Genomic DNA, 23,615 nt, shown 5'->3' with positions numbered 1-23,615 from the left:
GCACCGTTGAAGTGTGTTTGTTACACAATGCAGCATTCCTTCCCCAGCCAAACCCATCGAACTAGACAAAACTTTCGAACGGATGCCGCCTTTCTAGTGAATATAGTTTTCCGTTCAAAGTAAATCTTGGTTCCACCCTCGGTCGTTGCTTGGCGCGGCAAGAGCTGATCTATTTTCGACGTGGGACTAGAATACCGTCACAGAATTAGAGTACGAAAACGTGACAAGATTTCAAGATGGCACTCGTGAGCTCTGATTTCAGGTCATATTTTCTCGTTTTAATGACACCGTCATCAGTCTCATTTGAAGTAAGTCAAGGTTCGCATGGAAACGAAATTAGTCAGAAACTCGGGGCAGGAAACAGTGTTGCTAGAAGTGGGTAGAGTCTTGGGCACAATATTAAACTTAGTAGGTATTTAATTGAATTCTGTAGATTGTAAACCTAATTTCGAAGTGATTGAGGAATGGTCGAATTTTCGGACGCTGAATTGAGCGAAAAGTTGTCCACCAAAAATTAGCCTGTGTGGACCTAATGTTCGGAACCAACCGCCAACTCTGCCGTCGATCATGATGCAGAGCACATTCAGCGATTGAATCTTCGCGTCATCTTCTTCCCAACATCCACTGTGCAACGCTGACAGCACAAAAATATTATGACTGCAGGCCAAAAATTCCGCACCGGTAAATGTCTGCTCGAGAACGCATTCCCGAATGGTGTCAGTTGCACTGATTTGGACCGTACGAATAAGTCAGGTCAGTCGGTTTTATTTTAATATCTTTGCTCTCTCTATTTCTCTCTCTCTCTGTTTCGCTATGACTCGATCTTGTATTTGCATAACCGCCGAATGCAGCACACCGAGTGCAATGATATAATTAATTAAGCAGTGAATGAATGACAGGTTTATTGAAGTCGCATCTTGCATACGACGTCAACCGTGAATCACTCTCGAAAGGTGTAAACAGTGGTTTTTATTCGACTAGACAGGAATTTGGGATCTGATGAAAAATCCCTGCCCTGAAGCAATACAAAATGTGCAGAAAATGCTTTTTTTTGTATTCTTTAATGCAGTAAACAATTCAACGTTGATTTCTTTTTTATGGCAGGTATTTTTTTACGGCAAATGGCGTTCAATTTTAGACTACTGTATAGTTTTCAATTAGCGAAGGTATGACCGTTTTCATAAAATTCAACTGCAAAAATGTTATGGCGTTTTCGTTTTTAATTTGCACTACACCGGTTCAGTACTACACGGAGGCATGAATAAACGAACAAAAATGACGAAAACATAAACAGTAACCATTGACTACCATAAACGATTCCATTGCACAGAGCTACACCAAACTTTTGATGAGTGCTACACCAGTGATATCGGTGTAGAAAAAGTGTAGCACTGGTGTTGTGCAATTGCAAAAACGAAAACGACATTAGATGCTAAACAAATCAACATACATTTTTCACAAAATCTGTTTATTGTTTGTAGAATTAATGTTATTGCAATTTTGTCGTGACTTACTTTACTATGGAGTGCCTTTTGAAAATTTACTGTGTATAAGAATGGATAGAATTTAATCGCGAATATTTCTTGTTGTATTTAACGCAGCGACACAATTTTTACTACATGCCATCGGAAATATGGTCAGCAATTTATGATAAAATTTTCAGTAGTATGAGAGAATCATAAATACCCTAAAATTGAAATTTTATTAAATGTTGGGTATCAACAAACATTGAGGTAAAATTCAGTGCCAATGAAGGTACGCGAAATTTAAGTCACATGAATTGACCGAATCATCGCACAAAGCGTATCCTGCAAAACTGACTCATAGAAATACGGAATATTTTCAGTGGTTGAGTGTAGTAGGCTTACGACATGTTTTGTTCGCTAGTAAACCAGACACTGACTATGTATTGTTATAAATTATGCGTATTTTTGATGAACTAATACTATGTTCACACTATGAGTTAAAACATGTTATAACTCCGATTTCATGTTTTTTTTTATTTTACTTTTGCGTTATTTCATATTCATAAACTTCACATTAAAACATGTTTTCCCGAAATAACATGATATAATTGTCAGTAAAGCACAACCCTGCTAGCATTTTCTTTCACTTTTCGACTAAGTCAATTGATAAGCTGTTCAACAACAGCAGTTTTCCATCAAAGTAGCCATGTAATAATAATAAAACAAAACTGAAAACTGGTACCAACGTTGCCAGCCCGATCAGAAGGGAATAGCAACCCAGTATCATAAGAACAGCACAATTTGTTATCATAGCATAATGAACTATTATATTGGTATTCATATATTTTGATTGAATTGCTATTAATAGTAAACCAATTGCTCGATCTGGTATAAGAGCTCGTTTAGTTCTTCTTTTGTTATTATCTAATCAAAAAGTATGAGTACGATCAATTCAAAAGATTCTATTCGATTTAATGCGTTTTTACGCGGGATTATTAAACGGATAAAGATTAGATGAAATAAAAGCTTCACAGCATAGGATTCGGTTTGGGGCATATAATAACGGCCTTTAATTGGCTAGTAATACATGTAAACATATTTGGGTTTCGAATTATTTTGTATTGTTATTTTCATTTGATGTAACCTGCAGGAACACAAGGCATTTCATTTCAATCTAACTTTTTAACATGAATAGCATTTGAAGAATGATACATTATTTATTAAAAGTTCTTTTTAATCAACTTGTGTTTGCTTTTTGCATATCGAAATGAATCTCATGTATTCACCGTTAATTTCAACTTTCATACTAATACATTGCTTTAAAGAATCCGTAACTTTCATAATTCTAACTTCATCCGCGAAAGTATAGGAATACATATTAGGAAACAAACTAATAGTATCCAAATTTGGGCCAAGTATATAAATTATATTTGCTTGATCGCATAGAATAGCATGAATACGAAAAAAAATACTGTTGATCCAAATCCATGAATCATCATATTTGAGATCTGAGCAAGCAGCTTCTGTGCACAAATTTAAGCGATTGTAGTACAGTCTAGAATGATAGCTGAAATGACGTTGTGTTACATCATTATCGAAGAAGGTAGAATTATTCACAGTATATATTTTTTGAGGATTATACTGAACTATAGAATGTTTCTTGAACCATATAGACTGAACCCACTGCTTAATGACCGAATCTTGAGGCACCCTGCTGTTTTGACAAAGTTTATTCAAGTAATATTTTTTTTTCGATTTGAAGAACAGGTTTGTTGTTGCCACTGCAAAATTTTAATAGCATTCCGTTTCCTGAAAATGTTAAACAAAGATGGTTAATATTTAGTTACTGATGTTACATGTCTGTGTTACCTGATTCATAAGGAAACAATGATGAGTTATACAATGCAGTTTCAGCTAAATGAGACATCAAATGAACGTTGTAAGTCATTCGTCCTATTCCATAAATAGCCTCAAATTGGCAACCAAAAAGTTTAAGCTTTTTATCGCACCAATTAATCATTTCCTCAGACAAATTTGGATCCAATAATAAAAATATTGTAGATGATAAAAGCATAATATGGTTCAATAAATGGTCAGGAAGAATTTTATATAAACTAGGATATATATAATGTAATAACATGGCTTCCCATTCGTTTGCTTTGAATTTTTTTACTTGATTCAATGAACGTGGATACCTCGGGAATGAGCTTGGAGGTCGGAAGGAGAGAAAACGTTTCTCAATATCTTTCATACGAAGTCCTACGTAAAATGGAGCTTTATGATTTTCACTTTCAGTTAGACTTGCCCATAACTGTTTCATAACCCCCAGAAGAACTGCGTGCATATAATCTGGAGGGTGACTTATAATGATATTGAATTCAGGCAGAACCACGAAAACTGATTTATCTAATATTCCATGCACTTCTTGACCTGTAAATTGAACTTCATCCATCATTTTTCTAGTGGTCGCATCGTCACGTTTGGGATACCGTTGACTTGGATAATATCTTATTGGGCTTGCATCAGTAGCTTTTCCGGGATGCAGACACATTGTACATCCGTAGTCTCCATTATATTGCTTCATACACAAAACTTTACATCTTGCCACAGGATCCACGCAATTTTGTAGAAGACTAACTGTATAGTTTTGATTACCGATCGAGATACCTTTCTTGAGTATTCTTAATTCTATGCAAAAATATTTGTAGAGTAAATTAAGGTTGGGTTCTTCCTTTGATAACCAAAGTGCAGCAATTAAAAGGTTGTGTTTGTTGAATCTAAGTACTGGCGGGAGATTGTTAAGTGTAACGAAAACCGGATAAAGTGTTTTTTTGTTTTTGACAGAATGTACAAAAAAAAACACGTTTGGCATCATATGGGTTATTACGTAACTGAGACGCGAATGTTTCAAAATTTTCAGGGAAGCATTTTGTTCCACTAATAACATTTAGCATTTTCAATAAATCTTCTAGTGCATCTTGTGACAAGTTATGACGAACGTAGTAGTTCACAACCAAGAACAAAATTTCGGCTATAATTATATCCGGATTTACTCGAAATTGTGAATGATTCTTCTTCGAAAACACCTAAAAAAATAATCAAATTACCGAAAGTACTTTGAGCATACCATATTGACAAACATTTAAAAAATCATTCCAATCGTTAATGTTGCCTGATTCATCGATATTTTCGCCATTGTGTTGTATTCCATTGGGTATTTCACTGTCAACTGTACTGTTTAACTCATCAGCATTTTGTGTCTCTATTCTCACAAATTGATTAAAAAGTTGAAATGAATCGTGGTTTAAATTATCTTCATCTTGCCGAATATTGGGATTCAACGATTGGTTGGCTGTTTCATTTGTCGACGCAAAAACAAATGAATTCCTACAGCTCCTTGGCACTGCTGTCAGTTCTGGAGAGATTCGGTCTTCAAATTCGTTCAAATATACCTGTTCTTTACCTAAATTGCCTTGTGACCGACGTGCCGGTTTTTTAGGCTGAAAAATTTTAGTAAACTTATCATTCCGATTCTGTATTTCGATCGATTCTGTATATTTCGATCAAATGTAAAATTTCCATTCTGTATTTCGCTCGAGTTCCTTATAAAAACAACATTAGAAGAACGAATTGCTGAATGCAAATTTCGCATTCGATCGAAATAATATGAACTCGATCGGAATGCAAAATAATGGTGCAGGTACATGAATCTGTATTCTGTTTACCTTTGTTTCGTACTTCTTTCCAAGCATAGAAACCGACAAATAATCATAACGTCTTCTTCGAGACATCATATAATAAACAAATCAAATGTGAGCTACAAAAATTGTCCACTTTACAAAAACTTGTCTTCAAATCCCATACTTCATTTATTCAAAAAAAAAAAAAAAAAGAATTGTGCCTATGCATGGTATTTAACCCACGAAGTAGAATGTACTGGTGATCACATAAGTCTTTTCTGAATGCGTTTTCAATTTTCTCACGAAATTAAATATGGCTCGGAATAAAATGTGGCTCAGAGCTTTATTGCTGAGTTACAAAGTGGTGTTTTCTGGTATGAAGTTTTCATTTATGTGTTCAAATATTTCCAACATGATAGAAATGAAATAAAAACTGTTATTGTATCTAGACGATGAGCCTGCAACGGCAGATGTTTACGCACTAACACAAAAATGTTATCACCAGTTCATTCTACACCGTGTATTTAACCTGCATCCAAAACCTACACTGAAATGAAAATCTTATTTATAATCATTAGATTTGTCATATGAATCATATGCAGAATATAATTTATAGAAGTTATATGCAAACTTATAATCTTTATTTAAAGTGTACGTTAAACCTAAATAGACGTTACCATAATGAAAGTTATAAGAATATCTCATATAATGTATATAAAAATCCGATGAAACTTAACTCGTTACATAATTTATATTCATTGGATATGTCTTATGAATCGTACGCAGATGGTATTTCACAAAAGACATATTATGACAACTTATGACTTATGAATCTAAATGATGTTCAATAAATTTTGTATCTTCACAATCTTTATGATATTGATAAAAATACCATATACAAGTTATGCGAAAAGTCAATGAAACTTAAACCAATATAATTTAATATTTCATTCAATTTCGTTCAAGGATATGCCCTAACGGATTATGAAATAAATACCCGGTACGTCTCATCACTCTGTCTGTCCAGTAAGAGGATTTAAATTATTTAATTATAGTTTCGGGATCCTACTTCTCCTTCGCAAATATCAGGAGGTGTTCCCTTACAAAACTAACGACTAGTATAGCTCAAATCCTCGATAAAAGTAGTAGTTTCCGATTCGTTGTGCATCTGATTCGTCTGGTAACAGTGAATATCCGATGAAATCAGCCAGTTACAAAGAAGTAAGTGTAGTTGAAATATAACAATAAATTTTCATTATGAAACTCTTTACATGCGAAAAATATAACAAGTGTTTGATAAGACAATTATTTTTATTGTTTTTGATTCCCTTAAGCACCATTATCCCAGCATTTTTATTAATTTGAATATTATATGTATAACTTATTCAATAAAATAGCAAGCATTTGATCTATTTAACTGATATATAGAACTGGGATGACCTCCACCAAAAGTTATATATAAATGTTATGAAACTAGTCATATGGTATAGATACCTGTCTATATTAATTCGAAGTGAATATAATATGCGCTTCATCAATTGTTTCAATTGATGTTGTGTGGATATCTAGTAATGGTTAAAGGGCGCGCCAATAAATTTGACTCAGACTGGAAACTTCATTCGTTATATGAAAATCTTGTAAAAATAACGTTACGAAGAGTTTCATGTTTCATAAGATTATCTTGTATATTTGACATGATGTTGAATACACTTTGTAGCTATCAATTGAAATGCTAATAGTAAAAAATCATTAGAATATAATATAATGTGAAAATGAGAATTTAGCTCAGTGTATACCCATACAGTAAGGGTTGCCAGTCATGGTAATAAAAAAAATTGGAAATCATGAATTGACTTTGGAATATAGTTTATAATTAAACGCTGGAGAAAGTTTTGGAAAAAGATGAGTTTGGAAAAAATGCTTCTGCAAATTATTCAATTTTTCATTCTAGCTATGAAACAAGTTATTTTAAGCTATGTATACCATGAAGGGGTAGTACCAATATATTTAATTTTATTTCATATCAGCTTGAAATAATCTCATAAAATGAGTTGGAAAGTCATCATTTGACAGCCATCACTAATTTACTGGCATGCTCATTCTTATTTGAAATCATTAATGTGAAAAACTACCAAGTTTTGAAAATTTTTAATAGCGATATCAACCTATAGAACCTAACTAGGTTGATGATGGATTGAATATTTCCTGTCTTTAAGCCCAGTTTTAACTATTACAGTCGTTCACTGTAGGGAAAAGTTTTCTAGGTCCTTTACTGTGACATGGCAGATGACATAATGAGCTGGTTGTCAAAATTCACATTTATTAGAGATTTTCATATGGATTATTTGTAAGAACGTACTACAATATTTAAAAAATCACAAATGCTCTATCTTTAGAATGTTGTCAACAAATGAGTAATACTCAATGTATGCCTCGCAAAATTCATAATTAAATTTTGAAAATTTTTCGAATTTCCTGGAACCAAAAGCAGTCTTCAAGTTCTTATAGCAACCCTTTTTCAATTACACCAGAGATGCCAGATATTTTCATAGAAAATCTGTATTACCCAAAATGAAAAATATGTATTTATCTGTATCCACTATAGAATCGAAATATTTATAATAAAAATTTGTTGAGGTAACGTTATTCCTAAAATTTATGGTTTTATAATGAGAAATTGAATGAGTGCTCAATATTCATATCATTCTACAACGACGACATTAAATGCTTTCAAATTTTCATCACCAATCGGAATCAACAAAACATAATTTCAATTTCGTATACTTTCAAAATATTGGCTTGATGAGTTGATGTAGGATCTCAGCGCTCAACATAAACTATCAACACCATTTAAAGATTTTTAGATCAATTTGTGATTCGTCGATTGATTACAAAACTCTCATCTCGTCACTACTACCAAAGAGAGGTCAGACGAACGAAATTATTTTATTCTTTCCTTTTTTTTGTTGAAAAATCTGTATGAATCTGTATTAAGTTTAAAAAACCTGTACAAAATCTGTATTCTGTATGAAATCTGTATGTGCATGTAAAAATCTGTATAATACAGATAAATCTGTATAAATGGCATCTCTGCTTGCGGGTGGCAACCCTTTTTCTAAATAATCAAGACAACAAATCAGCGCTGCCAACTATACCGATTTCTCGGTATTTATACCGATTTTTGGACTCGATACAGGAATACAGATATGCTCTCTCAAAATACCGATATTTCAATTTTCATACAGATAAATACCGATTTTCAGTTTTTGTGTTGGATTCCATAGGGCGAAACCAGGTCGAGCGACCTTTTTTTTTTTTTGGGCGCAAAATCAGTTTTCGCACTAAAACGATGTTTGATTTTTAGAGAAAGATATTGTACAGATAAATTTTTCCGCCAAATACAGATTTTTGGAAAAAACAGTTGACAGCACTGCAACAAATGTACATAGGTGAAAAGTATAAAAAAATAATTGTTTGTTTATTTCGTTTTCTTTTCTATAATCAATATTATCATTATTGCTATTACTATCATTGTCATTATCATTATCAGTATTATTACTATTTCCATTGTTATTTTTTTTTAAATTCCCTTGTCACAAAAATACCACGAAAAGTGAAAAAGAGTATACTGTCAAACGTAATAGAAATTGTAACTGTACACATATCTGTATAAAATGTTCGAAACGACGTATGTAACATTGAGAGATTCTCTTTGTTCACTTTCTCTTTTGATTATTGCAAAAGATTCCTGCTTTTTTCGGTAATTTCTCCAGAGCAGATTAAAAGATGATAGCTTTAGTAATTATTATCGGTAAATAATTGGAGAGAAGGATTGCTAAGAGTGCCGTAATAATCAAAAGAGAAAGTAAACAAAGAGAATCTCTCATTGTTACATACGTCGTTTTGAACATTTTATACAGATATTTAAATAATTCGCGAGATTGTTTATAGCTTTACAAATGACAAATGTGTCCACCTCTACTAAATATTTTGAGCTAGCAAGTCCAAATCAGTATCACTCAGATGTAAAAAAAGAACTGGCATTCCTGATTACATAAAAACTGTTGTTCCAGCCTTATGGCGTGCGCCTTTTTCCTTTTGTGACTCAATTTGTGGTGAAAATGGGGAAAACACGGAAAACCAATTCCCAAAAGTTGATGCTGAGAATGGCCAACACTGTGAATATGGGATTTATGAAAGAAAATGTAAGTATTTAAGGAAATTTGATGGATTATATTCACATATCATGCAACATAACCTAACAAAAGTTTTCTTTCTCCTAGGTTACGGTGAACAAGCCAGAAGAAAATAAAACATTGGGTATGAAGCGTACGAGACATCCACTGCGAAAGGTAACACGAAATACAAAAATATTGAAGACGACCATGCATGAAGAAATTAAAAACATTGGTTCTGATTCGGAAGAAGAATGCGTCCAGGAGATCGCTGTGGACAACACTAGACAGGATTTGGAGAAACAAGATGAGCTAATTCAATTAGCGGACTCCAGTGAAGCTGAAAAAGGTCAATCGAGTGCAGTGTCCGATGTAAATCCTACCGCAGCAATCATCCCAAATTTTTTGGCAAAATCACGAACCTTGAGGACGATAACCTGAAGTTGCGGAATCTAAACATGAAGCTGCAAACAGCATTAATTGACAAACCCGGAGAAGTTTCTTTTAAAGAGTTTCCGGAAAGAAATCGAATAATCCAAGCGGAAAGCGTAAACCGAGTTTGAATGAAGCTTCTCAAGTCAATGAAGCGTGTAATCCGGAGAAACTGGATCTGGAAAAGGTTGAGTACATAAAAGGTAAATAATTATTTATATTTTGATTTTTTTTTCTCACATAAATTGTATTTGCAGATCGACTTTTCGAACGCAGCACTTTTTTAAAAGATTCTCCAGGAACAGCTATCAAAGTTGCAAGAAAAGTGGCAAAGTTCATAGCGATTGTGGTGGCCAACAATCCAAATCTTCGGCGGGCTACTTGATTATTGATCTGTTGTTTTCTTAACCTTGAGGTATTTCGACTAGATGGTGAAAATTAAAATGGTGGGTATATATTTTTTAATAATCCTTTTCTCTTTGTTTAAATTTCATGTTTGTTTTTTCAGGTATGCTCTTTCAATTGGGTTTCTGGATTTATTTATGTGATCATTTATTATTAAAAATCAACCGACACAGTATGTCCTAATGATTTTTTTGAGTGTAAAGAAATTTTGAAGAATAATGACTGCATTCTTGTTAAAAGTTAAAAAAAGATAAATAAAGCTTTTTTAAAAACCATGCAATTTGACTATAAATTTGGAAGAAATGAAAGAGAATATCCAAATTTGCTATTCAGCTATAGAATACCTAATTCGGCTATTTAATCCAAAAGCAAATTAAATGCTTATTTTGCCATTCCACCGCAAAATTTCATTTGGTGTTACTTTGCTATTTTAAATAACTGAATCAGATATTGTTTTACTCTTGGGCGGCTTTATTTTTGGTATTTTGTTTTGCCATTTTAGCTCCTAATTCAACCTAACGAATATCAAATACAGCTATTCTGGTATTCCAAAAAAGAATAGCCGAAATTGGTATTCATTAACTCTTCTCTTGTGATCGGGAGGTATACCGATTTCTCGGTATTTATATTATGTTCTCCCAAAATACTGATAATTCACGGATCACACAGATAAGTACCGTTTTTGGTTTTTAGCTTGAATAGACATGAGATAAGGTTGTCGTGGAACCTTTTTTTCGCTCACCTTTTCTACTACTTATGTAGAAGAGATATTGATACCGATATGATACAAATAGATTTTTGCGCCGACTACATATTTTTGGAAAAATGACCTGGCAACGCAGATAGGTACAACCATTTTTCTTAGTGTGAACAGTGCGGTTTTAACTTTATATTAATATCGTTGAAACATGTTATTTTCGGCCAGTGTGAACATAGTATAATATATGGGAGACACATTTGTGCATACTGTTTAAGACGATCAAAATCAAAATGCTCTTAAAATTGATTCTCTCGCTTAATGCGAAATTGTTCATAAACAATTTCGTGTTTTAATTTTTCACTGCTTTTTGATGGAAAAAATACCATTCGAGATGGAGATGTTATGGAGACTCCGCTCCATCAGAAACAACAATAAAACGTTTGTTTGCTAACTTCAAACATGGTCGTAGCGACACTCAACGCAGCGGACGTCCAAAAGAGGCGGTAACACCAGAAAATATAAAAAAATCTACAAAATCGATTGAATGATCGAAAAGTGAAGTTTTGTGAACTAGCTGACGTCGTAAAAATATCAAAAGAACGTGTTGGCTTTATATTACTATGAGCATTTGACTATGAGAAAGCTCTGTTCAAACTGGGCGTCGCGTTTGATTACTGTTGACCAGAAACGAGCACGTGTTAATCATGTTTAAACGTAACAAACCGGAATTTTTGCGTCGATATGTGACAATGGATGAAACATGGATTCATCACTTCATTCCGGAACCAAAACGATCGTCATCTGAGTGGACAGCAACTGGTGATCCTCGTCCAAAGCGCCCAGAAGCACAACAATCGGTTTGAAATACCAGTATCAATGCACAACTCTATATTGGAGCGTTTGAACGCTGAAATTGCAAAGAAACGACCGCATATGGCAAAGAAAAAAAAATTGTTTCATTAAGACAATGCACCGTGTCACAAGTCAATCAAAACACTGGCAAAACTACATGAATTGAACTTCGAATGGCTCCCACTTCCACCGTATTTGCCAGATTTTTCTCCCAGCGACTGTTGGCTGTTCGCAGACCTAAGAAAATGCTCACCAGTAAGAAATCTCACACGAATGAAGAGGTTATCGGTGAAACTGAGCCCTGTTCTAAGGCAAAAGATAAATCGTTTTACAAAAGTTATGTTAGAGCGGCGCTGGAATGATTGCGTTGCTCTCGATGGAGATTTCATGGACGAATAAAGTTAATTTTGAACCAAAAAAATCGTGCTATCTCTGCTAGGCCCGGGACTTTTCAGCTCATGTGTTTTGTATCTTTATATTAAAGAACTGAATAATATGCAAACAAGACCTTTCTTATATGGAATTACAACTGGGCCAGTTGAACTGGCTTGTAAGATGTTCACTAAAAATATCTAATTTGTGAAGTTCATACCATAGTAGTATATAACAGTTCGGCTGAAAAGTTCGTATCGTTTAATAGAAACACACATTTTTCTGCCAAAATTCGTTTTTATTATTCAACATAATTGCCATCAGAGGCGATACAGCGATTATAGCGATCTTCCAACTTTTCGACACCATTTTTGTAGTACGATTTGTCCTGTGCCTCAAAATAGGCCTCAGTTTTAGCGATTGCCTATTCATTGCTTCTAAATTTTTTACCAGCGAGCATTCTCTTGAGGTCTGAGAACAGGAAAAAGTCATTGGGGGCCAAATCTGGAGAATACGGTGGATGAGGGAGCAATTCGAAGCCCAATTCGTTCAATTTCAGCATGATTTTCATCGACTTGTGACACGGTGCATTGTCTTGATGAAACAAAACTTTTTTCTTCTTCAAATGAGGCCGTTTTTTTTTAAATTTCGTTCTTCAAACGCTCTAATAACTCTATATAATAATGGTTTTTCCCTTTTCAAGGTAGTCGATGAAAATTATACCATGCGAATCTCTGACTGTCGATTGGACTCCGGAGTGAAGTGACGGAGTCATATTTCGTCCACTGTTGTATATCGACGAAAAAATCGGTTTTATTTCGATATAACAGCTCCAAACACTGCTCAGAATCATCAATTCGTTGTTGTTTTTGATCGATTGTGAGCTCACGCGGCACCCATTTTGCACAAAGCTTTCTCATATCCAAATATTCGTGAATAATATGTCCAACACGTTCTTTTGATATCTTTAGGGTGTCAGCTATCTCGATCAACTTCACTTTACGGTCATTGAAAATCATTTTGTGGATTTTTTTTCACGTTTTCATCGGTAACAGCCTCTTTTGGACGTCCACTGCGTTCATCGTCTTCGGTGCTCATATGACCAGTACGAAATTTTGCAAACCACTTACGAATTGTTGCTTCGCCCGGTGCAGAGTCTGGATAACACTCATCAAGCCATTTTTTGGTATCGGCGACACTTTTTTTCATCAAAAAGTAGTGTTTCATCAACACACGAAATTCCTTTTTTTCCATTTTATTCACAATATCAAAAGTAGCTTCATTCAAAATGCAATATCTCACAAACTAATAATCAGACAGCTGTCAAATTTATACACGTATCTTTTGAAGGTTGGTACTAACTGAACTACTAACTTCAGCCGATCTGTTAAGTGAATACTATTTTATCATTTCTCATGATTTTAGAAACAATGTTTGATACTTTTTGTCCACGCTTGGCGAGTGGTTATCAATAATTTATATGTTAGATTTCTTAAATTCGGTTTAATGTTATTTTTCCAAATTGATATACTAGTTGTATTTTCGAAACGAATTCGACAAGTTAATTATTTAAATTCCCAACTTAAATTAAGAAATCCTAAAAACAAGTTGCGGAATTGTCAATTTATGAATATTGCATTTTTTATTTATAAGTCTTATCCTCTACACAATCTCGTGCTCTCGTGTGTTCAGCTTTATAATTGTATCGTTGCAATTATGCAAGTGATAATTTTAAAGTTTTCAAAATACGTGCGATTGTCGGTATTCGAATATGGGGAAAAAAACTGGAGACATAACTGGATGTCGTGAATACGAAAACAACTGACATGTTCCTTAACACTTCCGATATCAATTAGTTGATCAATTGTATGAATTATGCAAGCATTCCTCTTTTTCACATATTTCGCAAAAACAAAGAAGACTTCACCTGATCTCGATTACTTTCAAACAGCGAATAGTGCACAAATCTAATCAAACAGTTCTAGATTTGCACTAAACTGAGGATGTTTACCTAATAGTTCTTTAGAAAACTTTTAGAGCCATTAAAACGGTTGATTTTGTGTGATGCTATCCACCGTTGTCCTATTTTCGTTGCTTTTTTCACCAATGCAAACGACTAGCACCTGTGACGTAATCGCTCTTGTCGGAAGCGAAACTAACTTTGCAAACGACACACAATACATCTGCTCGCAGTGGCGATAGAATCCAAACTGATTCAATTTTTGCTAAGAGGTTTCTTTTTACGTGATTTCGTTTGCAGCTTTTCCACTAATGGGTGGGCCTGACGGCTATAAAAAAGCAGCATATAGAATTTTAATATCGATTATTTCATTTCGGATTTGCCCTTCATTGAAAGAAACTGTCAGGATGCTGTACGGGATTCATTCCTGCCTTTCAGAAGGACCAAATTGTGGAACTCACTACGATATTAAGCACTGTTCGGAACATTTTTCTTGAACGATTTGTTGTACAGCAGCAGATATTATGTTCTCTTCCTCAGAACGCGTTCTGATTGGCTGGTGTTGACATGGGTCAAATGAGACAGGTTTTTCAATAGTGTACTATTGAAATACTTCAATGCTGTTGCTATACACGTTGAAGTTGAAAAATTTCGATTCTATTGCTAGTTAGATTATATAAATCCTTCCACAGATCACTGAGCTATGAGCTTTCAAAATACAAGAAAGGCAAACGCGCCTTATGAATTGTCCTCTTATATATTCGTTTATACCAAACATTTCAGATAAGTTTAATTTTGAATTATTTGAGATTATGTCATATAACTGAAAATGTTATCTTAAATTGATGATCATATTTCCGATGGCATGTAGCGAAAATTATGTTGATTCGTTAGATACAACAAGAGATATTCACGATCAAAAACTTATCACTCTCTCAGTGGGTACATTTTGAAAAGGCGCCCCAGGTTGTATCTTTCAGTAGTCTTTTTCGACACCAGCAGTTAATATATCTTCGCTACCATCTCGCCTATGTGATTTCTATTAGAGGAGTTGCCAACCGTGCCAGCTTTTACTTGACTTTGCTATGGAGTGATGAGTTTTTGGTCGTGAATATCTTTCGTTGTATCCAACGGATCACCATAATTTTCGCTACATGCCATCGGAAATATGATCATCAATTTAAGATAACATTTTCAGTTATATGACATAATCACAAATAATTCAAAATTAAAGTTTTCTGAAATGTTTGGTATCAACGAGTATCAAAGCGACTCATGACGCACGACATTTCATTTCCGCATTAGATTTTCAGTCATTGTTTTGAAAGCTTACAGCACAATGATCTGTGAGAAGATTTATATGATCTAGTTACTAATAAGTTCGGAATTTTTCAACTTAAAAATGTATTGCAACAACATTATAGACAATAGCACACTATTGAAATCTCTGTCTGATTTGACCTATGTCAGCACCAACCAATCAGAACCAATCGTTCTGAGGAAGAGAACAAACTATCAGTGCTTCCCCAATGGAATGGTTCCCGACTTCGAAACATCTACCACAGGCAGTATCAACGAACTGATAAAGCTTGCTTCAGATAGAATTGGAACAAAGACTGTTGCGTGTATTTCAGTTATTTATTATTGAATTCAAGATCTTTTTTTATACAAATGTAGCGTTTTCTTCATATTTTTAGGAAAAAATGTGGATAATATTATTCGTCACGGTTTCGAAGGAATTCTCGAATTTTTTCTGTAACACGGCTCATTAGGCGCCGCACACCTTCTCACATCTTATTCCACCAGGTCGTCATCTGATTGATGTCTTTGACAACCTTTCCCTTTGCCTTGGGTCTCCTCTTCATGATTGCCCAGTATTTCTCTATAGGACGGAACTGGGGCCAGTTGGGTGGGTTAAGGTTTTTCGGAACAAACTGGACCCCTTTCTCTGTATACCATTCTTGAACGATTTTGCTGTAATGACAGCTTGCCAAATCTGGCCAAAACATTACAGGATGGTCGTGGGATCGAATGAACGGCAGAATTCGTTTATGGAGACACTCTTTTTGGTATAGTTCCGATGTCATTGTCTTATTTGTAACGAAAACTTTCGTTTTTTTTTGCCACAGCTGCAAATATCCTGCCAAATCATAAATTTTCTTGCAAATTTGCAAATTTAAATTTGGCTGGAATATCCCCCCGAGCCGTTGCCAAGTAAAATTTTTGACCTGGGATTTGCCGAAGTCAGCCTTGACATAGGTTTCATCGTCCATCACAAGACACCCGTCTAACTTGGTCAGCACCTGGTCATATAGTTTCCGAGCACGAATTTTGACCACACTATTCTGTTTTATGGTCCGATTAGGCTGTCAGCTAGCTCGATACGACTTGATTCCTTTCCGGAGTTGAGTTCTCCTCACGGTACTGTGGGCAGCACCGAATTTTCAGGCCAAATCACGGTCCGACAGATTAGAATTCCTCTTAATCGTCTTCAAAATCTTACCACGCAGTTTCCGGTCGACAGTTCCACTCCGACGATTGGCTTGAGGCTGCCGAATCGTCGTCAATGTTTCCTTATACCGTTTAATAACGCGCCATACGCTATTTCTGGGCAATTTCAGCTGTTTAGCTAGCTTAGATACAGACCAGAATGGATTTTCCAAATAACTGTGCACAATTTTTTCCCTTCTTTTGGCTTTCATGTTGATTGTTTACAAAGTACAGTCGATTTACGGAATGTCAAAAATCATACGTGAAGCTGACGAAATTCCCGACACGTGGGCACCAAGAACTTCCAAGTCCGTACACCAGGAGCGCCACAATATGAGCAAAAGTTTGTTCCAATCTAAATGAAACAAGCTTCATTCTAGATAAGAAGAAAACGACTGAAGTCGTCACAAGTGCTTTCAACCGGCACGGGCACCTAAAAGGAGACTCAGACCCAGCTTGTTCATCTGATTTGGCTTCCTCGAACTATTATCTGTTCTCAAACCTCAAATCATCTCTGAGAAATCGATGTCAGTTTCGTTTTGGAATTTTAGACCATTACTTTCGCAACCTGACTCCGGAACTAGTATAGCCAAAGTAAGTTTGTATGGTCATCAACTTAGAAGATGTTTTCCGGTCTCCACAAATCAGAGAATATACTCAGCCCACAGTATGCTTGAATACGGAGTTACAATTTCAGTTCATGTTTACATCGGCCTTAGCTCAATCGTCTTCAACTACCACGTAACGAGAATCGTTGTGCTCTCATTAATCTACCGTACTTTTTTAAACTTTAATAGAAGTTGATGATGAAACTGTTTGAGATTTTGAGCACTCGATATTCGGTATGTCTGGAACCAGAAGCCGGATTCGAATGAAATCTTTCATTTGAATCCATTCCCTCTATGTGAAATTGAGTTCCGGAATCGAAAACCTCGAATCTTTTTCTGATATTGTTATATTTGCTACTTTAATGTATTTGTTTGGTACACTTAGGCATATGTACTAGAAATTTAGAGTGACCTAAACTGTGTATATTTTTGAATACTCTGCTCTAATGATTCCAGGAGCACGTAAATCTTTTATTATTCAAAACCTAACTCTGTATTGAGTTTTCCCAATAACCAACGTCACTTTTACTGGCCCAATGGTATGTGATTGAGTTCCATCAAAGTTTGCAATGTATAAATTATCTTTATAGTAAATTTCATCTTCTTCTATTTTCGTTATGGTATCCCATTTTATCGAATTATAAAATGCTCCAGTACAATCGATTTTCAACATTTCGTGTGGTTGTTGATAATAGGTAATCCTATTATCCCGCTATCAAGTATTTATTGTAGGTTATCAACGTTTTTCGGCGAAGAAGAAATCGAAAAACAAACATTAATTCCAGTTTGTCCGGACGTTTCGAACTACTTCCGGCTTACACTCATCTTCCGCTAAAATTTGTATATTTTAATTATTTAATTAATTTCATCAAATGTTAAAACTTATTTTTTGTCTTACAATATTCGGTTGATTTCCCCATACACTTACTTCTTTTGTTTACAGTTGGATTCAAAATATCTGTCTGTCATTCCAGTTTCCTAATAAAAGAGTTGTATATTGTTCCGAAGATTATATAATCACGCTCAGTGGCGTACCGAGGAAATTTGGCGCCCGGGGCAAAATAATCTCCGGAAAGATGGCTTAGGCGAGAAAAAAAAAAAAGGTCCCAAGGATTGATTTGCCGCCTCCCTAAACCGTTGCGCCAGGGGCAAGTGCCCCCTTCGTCCCCCCTAGGTACGCCAGTGATCACGCCGTATGTTTGTTATATTTTCGTCTCCTATTATTTTTATGTGAAAAGTTTCTGCTTTCAGTCTTGTGTTACTGTTTGTAATTTTTTCTAGGAATTTTGTTTTATCTAATTTAAAAATATGACCATGACACACGTCTATAATTTACGGAACACTTGAAACTTTCAAAACAATTTAAAAAACCATAACTAGCCAAAGTGGATAGTAGAAAATGTAATACGAGAGAGAACACATAAACGTACAATAATAATAATAATTAAAATATATAAATTTTAGTGTACGCAGAAACTGAGTGAAAGACAGAAGAAGCTTGAAACGTCCGGATAAACTGGTATTAGTGTTTGTTTTCTATTTATTATTGGCCGAAAAACGTCGATAGCCTACAAAAAATAAAAAAAATCGTGTGGTTTCATACTTCTTTGCAATTGCCCCGTGCAACCTTTTTTTTTTTGTTTTTTTTTTTTTAATGACTATTTATTGGAATATGAGTTAAAATTAAATTATTAAGATTTAAATTGGGTGTTCAGCCACAAGTGGTGACTTTTCAGCCCTATTATATATATATATATATATATATATATATATATATATATATATATATATATATATATATATATATATATATATATATATATATATATATATATATATATATAATATAATATATATAATTTGGTTGTCACCATGGGGACATTATTTGCTTCCGCAATTCTGAGATTTTTGTGTAGGGAAAATTCTAAACCTACTTGTATTGTGTAATGGGGAAAAGGAACTTATATACTAACTTACTAACTAATACAGAGAGCGAATCGATTCAATTGAAGATTGCATCGATTTTTGTCGGAATTTGCTAATAATATTATGTGACATTACATCTAATGGTTCTATATTTGTGAGTCTGTGTAACTCATTTGTACTAAACCAGGGAGGACGCTTCAAAATCATTTTCAGAATTTTATTCTGTATCCTTTGAAGCATTTTCTTCCTGGTGGAACAACAACTTGACCAAATTGGAACTGCATAAAGCATGGCTGGTCTGAAAATTTGTTTAAAAATTAACAATTTGTTTTTTTTTGACAGAGCTTAGAATTTCTGTTTATAAGAGGATATAAACATTTAATATATTTATTACACTTTGCCTGGATTCCTTCAATGTGATCCTTGAAAGTGAGTTTTGCCCCGTGCAACCTATTTTCGTGGAGTAAGCTTGGTTTGATCATCGACTGGATATTCTTCCTGTATCTTGGCATTGTTACCTGCCCTATATGTCGCGATTCTGTTCTCCTCTTTATGATGAGCTTCGTACGATTCCGTTTTCGGTTCATAAAGTTATTTAGCAAAATACCCTATGATGTCAGATTTTATACTACTCGGAAAATCCTTCCTGCTATTATGAAATTCACTTCTACGGTACCTGATGTCTCCCCGATAGTACCTGTTATCGTCTATTTATTATATTTTAATCAACAGAAAAACTAAAATCCTAATGATTATTTTGCGACAGATTGGACGAAACAACTTCGGAAACGTACGCTAAAATTGTTAAAGTCCATGGTGATAGTACTATTTGTCATGCGAAGGTGTTTTAATGAAATGAGAAGTTTATAGAGAGATGTTATAGCATAGAAGGCAAGTTGCGGTACGAGAGACCAGTCGAGATGCGAGCTGACTGAAGTTCCATCGGGTGAATCACGACTGCTTTATTTATTTATTTGGGAGCAGGGAAAAGCCCGGTGGAGATGAAATTTGGCAATCTCTCTCTCCAGCAGGCATAAAACCTCGTCATTATTTGTATCAACAGATTACAATGATCCCACAGATACATTTAGGCTTAACACTAGAATTAAAACTAACAGTTGAAACAAAATGTATAACACTACAACTAGTTGTTGAAAACACCACACATAACAGATTAGTAATAGTGCTCTTGCTAAAAAGGTGAAAGAGACGAGAAAAGTGGATAGATAAATGGTATACAAGGGTTGGCGGAGGGGGTGCTAAACGAGCGCAAACGAACAACTGCTTTTGCCAAGTACTTGAAACATTGCGGAAACGCGTCTACAGGGTACTCTCAAATATCGTATCCATCTACGTGTCCCAGTACTTAGTGTCTAAAGGGATCGCCGTACTACAACAACCGCCTCGTTCGCATGATCTGTCTCCATGGGACTTTTTTTGTTCCCTAGAACAAAATCACTGGTCAAAGTGGTTAAATTATTTCTATTCTGAAATAAATACATTTGTAACCCCAAAAAAACGGACCGAATTAATTTGTACTCTTAATACAAAAACAAATTTAAGAATTCTACTGCTTGATAAATTACAATCATATCTAAATATAGTTGGTACGTCGAGCAGATACTGGAAGAAGAGCATTGTAGCAAAAAGTACGGGGTCGAACACTGATAGTAACTTCACGTAAAAAAGCCGGGCAATCAATCTTACTGATCAAAGCATCTGCTATCAACAAAGCGCGCGAAACTTCCCGTCGAACTTGTTCAGCTTTACATTCCAAATAACTTTCTAATTGTGAAAACCATTATCATGTCAGACATTAAATAGGTACTTTAACAAGCAAAATGGTTGGTTCTATGCCACTGAAAGTTACAGTTTGGTATGGTGTTTGTGCGGATATGGTGATTGGTTCCTATTTTTTCCTAGACGATGATGGAGCAACGAAAACTGTTAATGGCGATCGTTATGATGTTCATTGTTCGTGAAAATGGTTTGAATGGCTACTGGCTTCAACAGGACGGTGCAACATGCCATACAGCTTAACAGATTAACAATCGATTTGTTACCACCATTGTTCCCCGGGCGAATCATATCGAAAAACGGTGTTTTTTACCGGTCCTCGAGCTCACCCAGACTCAACCGATTTCTACAATAAAACAGTTAGATCACACCCATGTAATAATCTGAAACAGTTTTAGCACCTTGAACAACATGTCACAGGAGTTTGTTTTTTTTTTTTGTCTCTGAGCCGATAAGGCATATCCTTAAAATTTACTCTGACAGACAGCAGTGCATGACGTACAAAGACACACGCCTACCTTCGGAGCAATCCGCCCGAATTTGACAGGTTGAACAAGGCATCTGCCCAGGTGTATCATGTGGGTGACAAGTTTAAGGTGGGGTAAAAAAAATGTTCCGCAACAGCGGGATGGGATGAAAATTAATTTTACACTATTATCTCATCGATGTTGGAAGTGCTGTGCGTCAGAACAAAAAAGTTTACATTTGCATCCATTCACACCGTAACATTCACAGAAATCTTCCACACCCACTGGCACTGATTTATTTATTACAGCAAAAACGATTTACTACGAGTTTTCTCGATCTTAATTTGAATTTCTTCGTGGATTCGTGCCATTTGAATATTTTCATCGATTAGCGTAAAATATTGACATCCCGGGTCGGTAGTTCGACGATGGTCGCATATCTTCCCAAGAAGAGGTTTCAGCTGTTAGTTTTTGTTTATTTTAAACTCACGAATGGGTTTTTTTCCGAATGATGTATTGACTTGAAAAGTGCGCTTAACATAGAACAGGTAATACAGACTTGTCCGCTTATATAAACTCACTATCTTAATCGCTTAAATAATTTTGAATGTTGTTCAATCAAATTTCAATCCTTCATGAGCAGTGAGATTTAAACGGCTAGCACGTACAGTCCAAATTTTGAACACACATTTTCACACAAAACACTCGCTTGGTCTAATCGTAATCCAAAATGAAGCTACTCAATCTGAGTTAATCGATTGAATCAATCCCCTTCAATTGAAACCTACCTAGTTTTAACACGAACCGTGCACAAATGCGACGCAAAATGCAAAAGTTCAACAGACTCCGAAGAAGAAACCTGGATGCTCTCGTGGCTGAATGTGGATCGGAACCCGAGAAGAGAGCACTGAAGGCTTTTCTGTCCGTAGTTTTTCACTTTCACTGCTGTGGCGCGTCTACCAAATGGTTTACCGGACGAGTCGTTCACTACTGAATGTGAATTTTCCGCAACGAGACAATTTTATGAATCAAGTAGTTTGCACTGGTTTTCCCGCAACAGACTCACGGTTGGTTCACGCACACACACACACGCACAGTTCAACACGATAAAGATGTGCGCGCCGGAATTTGTCGCACTCTGACTCTGGTGCGCCCGATGGATTTGCGCAACTCCCGAACGGCGCGGTACCGTGAGGCCAAAATACAGCCGGGAATTGCTTAGTGTGTAAAAATGAAGGGAATGACTGTTCGCCGCCAAAATATGTCACGTGAATCAATCGAACCATGAACCGAATGGGAATGTGTCTTCGCAAAACAATGATCTTTCGTGCATTAAACTTCCGTGTTTCGGCTGTACTGTCTGTGAAAAATTACAAATAGAATTTTAACAAGACACTGTTAGCAGCAATCCACTTGTGATTCAATGTGTACATTGACGAGTATGCTGGGATTCTAAGGATAGCTTCGAGTTAGTTGGAAATTCTTGCTATGATTATGAAGATTTTTATTTTTGTAAATGATTGTACTCGAAATGAATTTAATCTTAGGTAATATTTCAATGGCATATGTACGAACGTCATTTATTTCAAATAGCATTCAAGCAACGTCTCCAAATTATTAATGGATTTTTGGAGTTGCACGAAATTTTGATTATTTTTACAAAACATTAAAAAACTTTGCCACAAAACTCGTTAATTATACAATATTTATCAAGACTTAAAGTCTTTTTTTATGTAACTTTCATCACTGAGTTCCCAGGCATTGTGCGTAAATGTTACATTAGAGAAAAAGTTTCGTTTTAATAGTCCCCAATCTGACTAAGAAAACAACACTTGTTTTTTCAAATTTCGATTTTATTCATCGAAGCATTCCCCTTGAAGGAAAATAAAATTATTCTAACGGCGTTCCAACACATTTATACCACGATTAGCTTCAGAAAAACCCTATTAGTGTAATAATGCCTTTCTCTTGCCATGTAAATAGTCTTGTAAGATTCTATCCTCGGCCATTAATATTTTGTGCCTATCAAATATCCTTTGTTCCATTGAAAAACACTGGATTCTGTCGGTTACGTCAAATATAACGTCACATCTCTCGAGCAGAAATGTTCGCCATAACTCTTCAAAATTTGATTCACATTGTTAGCTTTCAAATAAACCTAAGTTTATCGAAACTCATTTAGTCATCCTCTAGGAAATTCTGCCGATGAAAAATGAACGGTTAGACATTTACGTCACTTTGACTTTGACACTTCAGAACCGGAAGTGACACAATTTAATCATCGA

The 23,615-nt window shown here is 35.2% G+C and overlaps 3 protein-coding genes across 3 annotated transcripts in view; 1 reads left to right on the top strand and 2 right to left on the bottom strand.

Moving 5' to 3' along the window:
* Window positions 1-22,354, bottom strand: part of LOC131434459 (uncharacterized) — a 40,718-nt gene extending 18,364 nt beyond the window's left edge. The window contains exon 1 of the mRNA XM_058601181.1: window positions 22,119-22,354. The gene's annotated coding sequence lies outside the window, so the exon portion shown is untranslated. The remainder of the gene's footprint in view (window positions 1-22,118) is intronic.
* LOC131434458 (uncharacterized) lies at window positions 2,508-5,379 on the bottom strand. Its single transcript, XM_058601180.1, has 4 exons — window positions 5,192-5,379; window positions 4,607-4,966; window positions 3,336-4,552; window positions 2,508-3,275 (listed from the first exon to the last, which is right to left on the bottom strand). Exons 3-4 carry the CDS (start codon window positions 4,411-4,413, stop codon window positions 3,196-3,198), a joined length of 1,158 nt encoding a protein of 385 aa, XP_058457163.1. The 5' UTR covers window positions 4,414-4,552; window positions 4,607-4,966; window positions 5,192-5,379; the 3' UTR covers window positions 2,508-3,195.
* LOC131434461 (uncharacterized) lies at window positions 8,964-9,943 on the top strand. Its single transcript, XM_058601182.1, has 2 exons — window positions 8,964-9,351; window positions 9,430-9,943. The coding sequence occupies exons 1-2, from the start codon at window positions 9,268-9,270 to the stop codon at window positions 9,760-9,762; spliced, it is 417 nt and encodes a 138-aa protein (XP_058457165.1). The 5' UTR covers window positions 8,964-9,267; the 3' UTR covers window positions 9,763-9,943.
* Window positions 22,355-23,615: the final 1,261 nt, after the last annotated feature.

This window comes from Malaya genurostris, chromosome 3, assembly GCF_030247185.1.
Source record: "Malaya genurostris strain Urasoe2022 chromosome 3, Malgen_1.1, whole genome shotgun sequence".
Classification (NCBI taxonomy): Eukaryota; Metazoa; Arthropoda; class Insecta; order Diptera; family Culicidae; genus Malaya; species Malaya genurostris.
The sequence above is the reverse complement of the archived record's forward strand: the minus strand, read 5'-3'. Positions and strand labels throughout refer to the sequence as shown.